The sequence below is a fragment of the Brassica oleracea genome, chromosome C7, assembly GCF_000695525.1.
Source record: "Brassica oleracea var. oleracea cultivar TO1000 chromosome C7, BOL, whole genome shotgun sequence".
In the NCBI taxonomy this organism is placed as follows: domain Eukaryota; kingdom Viridiplantae; phylum Streptophyta; class Magnoliopsida; order Brassicales; family Brassicaceae; genus Brassica; species Brassica oleracea.
The window spans coordinates 11,999,926-12,007,367 of record NC_027754.1 but is presented as its reverse complement, the minus strand read 5'-3'; the positions used below and the strand labels follow the sequence as shown (position 1 = coordinate 12,007,367).

Here is a 7,442-nt window from a genome sequence, read left to right as displayed (position 1 = left end):
GACTTATCAGTAAGTCGTCTAGGGTATTCTCTAGTTCTTTTTTTAACAAACAAAGTTGACGACTTAAAAGTAAGTCGTCCGTTTGACCAGAAGACTTACCCGTAAGTCTTCTACAGCCAGAGTACTTACGGGTAAGTCTTCTACACAAACAGATCTGGAAAAAATTTCAGTTTCATACCTTAAACTAGTGAGATGACTTCCTTAGCACACAGAGTCTTCTCCAACCACCCACAATCCCAAACGAAAGTAACCCACCAAAAATAGTATGCTTGAATGGTTCTATAAACCATACAAAATTTTGAATCAAAAACTTGAGTTTTTTGGATGATTATGGAGGCAAAGTGAAAGAGATGTTGTTTTTAGTTCATAACAAGTGAGAAAGAGAGAGTGTAAATCGATTTTAGGTGCATTAAGAGCTTCAAATTGGTTGTTCATGGTGGTTGGGGTATTGATCACAATGACAATCTTGTAATTACTTGAAGATGATGAGGGTGAGAGAGTAAAAATATCATATTCGGAAAAAAAAAATAAAAAAAATTTGATGGCATTTTCGTGAATATCATGAACTTGTGGGGTGAATAGGACAAAAGAAAAATCCAAGAAAAGCATGAGTTAGTTTTAGGTTTGACTTTGATTTTTGAGTCAATCTTGCAAAAAGCCAAAAAAAAGAACCTAAATTATAGCGAAACAATTGACAGCGGGAAATCTAGATCTAAGAATGGCGTAAGAATTTTTTTCGTAATTTCCGAATAAAACTAAAACTAATTCCTAAAACTTACAGAAAAAATTGGATAGTTTTGTTATTTAAAATGTTCACACTAACCATAAAGAAAATCGTAGTTGGTGGAATTAAAATCCTTGCGTATTTAAGTTAATTAACAAAATTACTTGATTACTTCTAAGTTCTCCAATAGTATCATCCTACATTATACATTAATCTGCCTCTCAAGGGTTCTTCAGTCGTGTGCCAAAACAAGTCCATCAATATTCAAACTTTCCAAAGTTTTAGGTATGCCCATAATCAACCATGAATAATATAGATAGAGATATTAGATACGTTCACGGTAGGTCACCATACAACTTGTCTCTGGACGAGGTTTTCTTGTGGCTAAAGAAAAGATTTGTTTCCCAATAGGAAACTCAAAAGAAGTCCTCGTCAAGTCTCATCTAAACACCACAGAGTTACATTCACGAAACAGCTAACCTAGAGACCTAAGTAGTCAAGTCTCTTCCTTGTTCAATCTCCCAAATGATCTTTCAGCGAATATCTTCTGTTCCTGAGCTTTCTTCTTTGCTAAGGCTTCGTCATCGAGTATTTGAATAGGAAACCACTCAGGCAACTTGATTGAATCCTTGTTACGGTGGTTCTCTAACATTGCTTTTGCTTTATGGCCGGCATAGGCAGATGCAGTGCCCATAGCAGCAAAAATGACAGAGTAGCGCAATGCACCATATGGACCTCCTGTACAACACATAGATGTCAGTTTCCAAGCTTTTAATAACCTAAAGAGACATTCATGATAGACGACCTTGAAGTCTTCCAAGTAAAGCACCACTGAAAAGCCCTCCAATAGTTGAGTTCAACACATCATCATGTTCTGATCTTCGAGTTATCCTCACAAACTCACGAGCTCCTAACAAAAACCCAAGAGATTACACTGACATCAAACAATGTCCACATAGTAAACATAACAGTCGAATCCAATAGCGAGGAGTCACAAATGGAGAAAGAGCAGACACGCTTTAAAGAGATTGTTGTTGCACATTATAGCAAAGATAGGTGTACCGCAATAGCAACCAGCGACGATGGCGAAGTTGGTAGCATAAACAGTGGGAATATTGGGATAAGCTTTCCGGTGTTTGGACACTAAAGCAGCTCCTCCTCCAATAACTCCTGCACAATAACATTCGTTTGAGACAACAGCACGATGCAGCACATGTTATAGTGCTTAATATGCTATGATTCCCAATTATCCCTACAATACATGTTCTACTGCCTATGATTAGAACAATAATAACCAAAACCAAAGGCTTTCTATTTTGGAAACTCGATTTTACTAGAACATCATCAACTTTCGCTATTGCAACCAAGAATCTCAAATGCTTCATTCAAAAGGGGATGGATACTCAGAAACACAGTGTAGTATCATATCATAATGGTCTTTGAAGCTAAAAGAAAGAAGAAAGCAGTGAGAGCAATGCGCGAAACCTGCGAGAAGGGTAGTGATCAACACACGCTTCGTCGGAGAAGTTGGCTGCACAATCGGCGTCGGAGGAGATACCGGCTGATTCTTTCGTTCTGCGAATTTCTGATCACCGGACGCCATTTTGGAGCTACGGCGGAGCTCGGGTTATATGATTTCAGTGCTGTATTATATGATTCGGGTTGATCCAAACCCTAACCCGCATTTGAACCCGACCCGATAACAACTCTTATTTATTTGAGACATGATCCTGCAAGATTCTTTAAATGTAACAATGTTCCCACATGTTTCATACAAATTGGAAACTGGCCTTTTTTTTTAAACAACTTCTTCAATGTATAAGTTTTTCAAAATGTGCAACAACTCTACTTTTTTTTAACCCCACGCAAATTAACTTGAATATTGCAAGTTCTTTATGAAATAATGAAAATTATGGAAACCGAGGTTAAAAACTTAACTTCTTCGATCGTTGTTCAAATCATCGTCTCCGGCGGCCGGTGCTCTTAACTGACACCAGAGATTCTCTGTAATGACTTGTTACCGAAGTACTTTTTTCTAAAGGAAATGGATCATAAGAGTGTAAATAACTTAATTTTCTAAATTTGTACAACTTATATTTTAATGTTAGAATAGGATATTATGTTAGTAGATAAGATACAATCTTTGTAGATTTGGTAGTTACGATATTTGTGTAACAGTGTGTAACAACCGCGGCTATTTATGCTTTGTCAACAGAACTACTCTCCTCAAGGAGATTCATCAACTTTCATGGTATTAGAGCTTAGGTGCTCTTCTCTTCTTACTCGATCTTCTTGTTCTCTTTTTTCTCTTCTCTCTTTCTCTCTCTCTCTCTCTCTCTTTTTTCACTTCGATTCTCATGGCTGCTCCACCGGTTCATCATGAACGAGCATTTGGTGTCACAAACATCAAAAACCATATTCCGCTAATCCTTGATCTAGACGATCACAATTATGATGCGTGGCGTGAGCTCTTCCACACGCACTGTCTTGCCTTTGATGTCTCTGGACACATTGATGGCACAGCTCTTCCTACTGGTGACGATGATGCGGCCTGGTTCAAGCGTGATGGCTTGGTTAAACTCTGGGTCTATGGAACACTGCAACCAAAACTCTTTCGCAGTTCATTCAAAACAGGCGGTACGGCAAGAGATATCTGGATTCGTGTTGAGAACCAGTTTCGCAACAACAAAGAAGCAAGGGCGATTCAATTTGACAACGAGTTGAGGACCACGGAGATTGGCGACATGACCATTCAAGCTTACTGCCAGAAGCTGAGATCTCTGTCTGATCTTCTCACAAACGTTGATGCTCCGGTGACAGACATAACTCTTGTTATGTATCTTCTCAATGGCCTCAATGACAAGTTTGATAACATCATCAATGTGATCAGACACCGTGAACCCTTTCCATCTTTTGAGTCTGCGAAAAATATGTTGGAGATGGAAGAGAAGCGTGTCAACAAAATTTGGAAACCTACTGCTTCATCATCTTCTACGTCATCTACTCTCACTGCTCTCACCGTCGCTGATGAGAAGCCAGTTTCTACTCCAACAAAGTGACAGAATCATGGTTACAACAACAACAACTACAGAGGAAGGCGCAACAACAACAAAGGAAGAGGTCGCGGCAACAACAACCGCTTCAACAATCAGAACAATTGGTCACCTTATGCCTACTGGCCAGTTCAGTACTCTCAATGGCCCCAACAATATCCGTTTTGGGGACCTCCTCCTCAGCAGAATCAGGTTCAGCGTGGCTTGCTTGGTCCTCGTCCTTCAACATCACAGCAAGGCAATTTCACAATGGCTAATCCTCAGCTCACTACTGATTTTGCTCATGCCTTCAACACCATGACCTTGGCTGATCCTTCCTCAGGCGATTGGTACATGGACTCTGGTGCAATAAGCCATATTGATGCCAATGAAGGCATTCTCAAGTCTAGTCTTCATAACAGGATCAATCAATGTGTTATTGTTGGTAATGGTTCTAGGATTCCAGTAGTCTCCACTGGTAACACAAATCTTACTTCTCCAACTCGTTCCTTGTCTCTCAATAAAGTTCTCATTACACCTCAAATTGTTAAAAACTTGATCTCTGTGAGAAAGTTCACACAAGACAATTTCTGTTCTGTTGAGTTTGATCCGTTTGGTTTTTCTGTGAAGGATCTTCTTACTCGGACAGTTCTTCTGTGCAGTAACAGCTCTGGAGATCTCTACTCCATTCCGGCTGATCTTACTTCATCATCAACGTCTCCACTGTTCTTCTTTCTTTTTCTCCAAACTTATGGCATAAGAGACTTGCTCATCTCAATAAAAACTCGCTTCTTTCTTTGAGTTCTGAGCAGTTGATTTCGTGTAATAATGACAATTTCTCTTCTTCTTGTGAAGTTTGTCAGCTTGGGAAACAAGTAAAACAAGCATTTTATAAATTTACTTCTTTTACTACGCATCCATTTGAATTTTTTCATTCTGATTTATGGACTTCACCCACTCCCAGTATTAGTGGTTTCAAATACTACATCTTGTTCTTGGATGATTTTTCACACTTTGTTTGGGTATTTCCTTTAAAGCGTAAATCTGATGCTTTCTCTACATTTCACCATTTTCATTCTTATGTTGAAACTTAGTTCAAAACACAGATTCAAGCTTTTCAATGTGATAATGGGGGTGAGTATCAAAACTCACGTTTTAAAACATTTTTTCAGTCTAAGGGAATTCAATTTCGGTTCTCTTGTCCTCACACCTCTCAACAGAATGGCAAGTCTGAACGCATGATCAGAACTATCAACAATTCAATCTGTTTCCTCCTCTTTCAAGCTCATCTTTCTTCGGCATACTGGGTTGAAGCTCTCAATGCGTCTGTTCACATATTGAACATCTTGCCTTCGGTTTCCATAAAGAACCAAATCCCTTTTATTGTTCTTTTCCATAAGCAACCAAGGTATGATCATCTTAAAGTGTTTGGGAGTCTCTGTTTTCCTAATCTCAATCACTCGAATCTCAACAAACTTGCTCCTCGATCAACACCTTGCTTGTTTCTTGGATATCCTTCTCAGCACAGTGCCTATCGATGTCTTGATCTCAAGACAAATAAGCTTATTCTTTCTCGTCATGTTGTCTTTGATGAGTCAGTTTTTCCTGCTTCTCAGAGAACAACAACTTCATCAGACTATCACTTCCTTGAAGCTGATGAGGAACCTTCACCTTTGTTTAAAGCTATTCTTCAATCAGGTCCCCAACCGGCTCCTGTTATTCCTTCTCAGCCGGCTACATCAAACACTCAAAACATGATCTCTGCTCCTTCTGTGTCGCAACCTCATGCAGTCCCAGCCCCTACTTATTCTATGCGGACTCGAGTTAAAGACGGCATTACTAAGCCAAAGAAACAGTTCTCTTTACATTCCTCTGTTTCACCTCTGCCTACTTGCCATAAAACAGCTTTACTGGATCCTAACTGGAAACCAGCAATGGACGATGCTTTTGATTCTTTTATTGAAACTAATACTTGGGATCTGGTTCCCAGACCAAGAGACACTAACATTGTTTGTTGTATGTGGCTATATAAGCACAAGTTAGATTCAGATGGACAGCCGTTTAAGCACAAACCTCGCTTGGTTGCCAATGGCAAGTCTCAAGAAGAAGGCGTCGGCTACAACGAAACTTTCAGTCCTGTTGTCAAACCAGTAACTACCCGAACAGTCCTTGATGTCAGTCTTGCTAACGACTGGCCAATACATCAATTAGACGTGAAAAATGCTTTTCTCCATGGCTTGCTTGATGAGACAATATACATGCACCAGCCACCAGGATATCAAAACAAAGAACATCCAGACTATGTGTCTCGGCTCAACAAAGCAATTTACGGTTTGAAACAAGCTCCGCGTGCCTGGAACTCTCGCTTTGCTTCTTTTGTCATCAACATGGGCTTCAAATGTAGTAAGAGTGATGCCTCGCTATACATCTTCAACAAAGGATCTCGTCGCGCTTACCTTTTACTCTATGTTGATGATATCATCTTGACTGCCTCAGATGATAAGTTTCTCCATCAGATCATCAACAAGCTAAAGACATAGTTTCCTATGTCAGATTCGGGGAAGTTACACTTCTTCCTCGGTGTTAAAGCGGAGTTTATCAATGGTGGCATCTTTCTAAGTCAGAAAGCATACGCAACATACATCATTCAGCGTGCAGGCATGCGAGACTGTAAACCCATATCTACTCCTGTTGACTTAAACGCCAAGCTAAAGGCTGATGAAGGTGAACGAATACCAGACCCAACTCAATATCGCAAACTGGCTGGAGCTGTGCAGTATTTGACATTCACTCGCCCAGACATCGCATATGCCATTCATCAAATATGCCTTTATATGCATGATCCCAGACTTCCTCATTTTCAAGCTTTGAAACGTATAATCCGTTACTTGCAAGGCACATCAGGATTAGGCCTTCAGCTTCTCAAAGGACCCATCAATGACTTGGTTGCTTACTCTGATGCAGACTGGGCTGGCTGTCCTGATACTCGACGCTCCACTTCAGGATATTGCGTGTTCTTAGGCTCTAATCTGGTTTCGTGGTCTTCAAAACGACCACCCACAGTCTCACGCGCAAGCGCAGAGTCTGAGTATAAAGGTATCGCCAATGCAGTGGCGGAACTAACTTGGATTCAAAATCTTCTGTTTGAACTCGGTCATCCTCTCACCAAAGCTTCAATAGTCTACTGTAACAACATCAGTTCAGTCTACATGACTCAGAATCCAGTAAGACATCAACGCACAAAGCATGTTAAGATTGATCTACATTTTGTTCGTGAGAAAGTTGCTCTTGGTTATGTAAAAGTTCTATTTGTTCCTTCCTCCCTACAGTATGCAGACATTTTCACAAAAGGCCTGCCCACTGATGTTAGGAGTTTTCAAGGCTCCTAAAACAAATGTTGTAGTATAAATGATTGTCGAACCAGTTCTGAGGGATATCAAAGCACCGAAAATGCAAATACTCACTTAATCTAAGTGCAACCAATGATTTAGATGAGTTTTAAACTACTACTAATACTAGAAAACAATTACAGAATGATACTTTCTTGACTAAGGGAAAAGAGAACTCATGGGCATAGGGATTAGACCTTGGGTGATCAAGTATCGAACTAAGGATGACAAATAATCAATCAAACTATCGACCTTAAGCCTAGACACAATTCTAAGCAAGCTCTATGTCTAGATGAA

The 7,442-nt window shown here is 39.9% G+C and overlaps 3 protein-coding genes across 3 annotated transcripts in view; 2 read left to right on the top strand and 1 right to left on the bottom strand.

The window, feature by feature from the left end:
• Window positions 1–1,021: 1,021 nt before the first annotated feature.
• On the bottom strand, window positions 1,022–2,359 carry LOC106304271. Its single transcript, XM_013740682.1, has 4 exons — window positions 2,210–2,359; window positions 1,787–1,894; window positions 1,530–1,634; window positions 1,022–1,462 (listed from the first exon to the last, which is right to left on the bottom strand). The coding sequence occupies exons 1-4, from the start codon at window positions 2,325–2,327 to the stop codon at window positions 1,221–1,223; spliced, it is 573 nt and encodes a 190-aa protein (XP_013596136.1). The 5' UTR covers window positions 2,328–2,359; the 3' UTR covers window positions 1,022–1,220.
• A 722-nt stretch (window positions 2,360–3,081) lies between these two features.
• On the top strand, window positions 3,082–6,296 carry LOC106302599. The gene is made up of 4 exons (XM_013739070.1): window positions 3,082–3,779; window positions 3,816–4,481; window positions 4,863–4,890; window positions 4,977–6,296. The coding sequence occupies exons 1-4, from the start codon at window positions 3,082–3,084 to the stop codon at window positions 6,294–6,296; spliced, it is 2,712 nt and encodes a 903-aa protein (XP_013594524.1).
• A 6-nt stretch (window positions 6,297–6,302) lies between these two features.
• LOC106302598 (uncharacterized mitochondrial protein AtMg00810-like) overlaps window positions 6,303–7,442 on the top strand; it is a 4,568-nt gene continuing 3,428 nt past the window's right edge. The window contains exon 1 of the mRNA XM_013739069.1: window positions 6,303–7,047. Coding sequence (XP_013594523.1) covers window positions 6,303–7,047 — 745 coding nt within the window. The remainder of the gene's footprint in view (window positions 7,048–7,442) is intronic.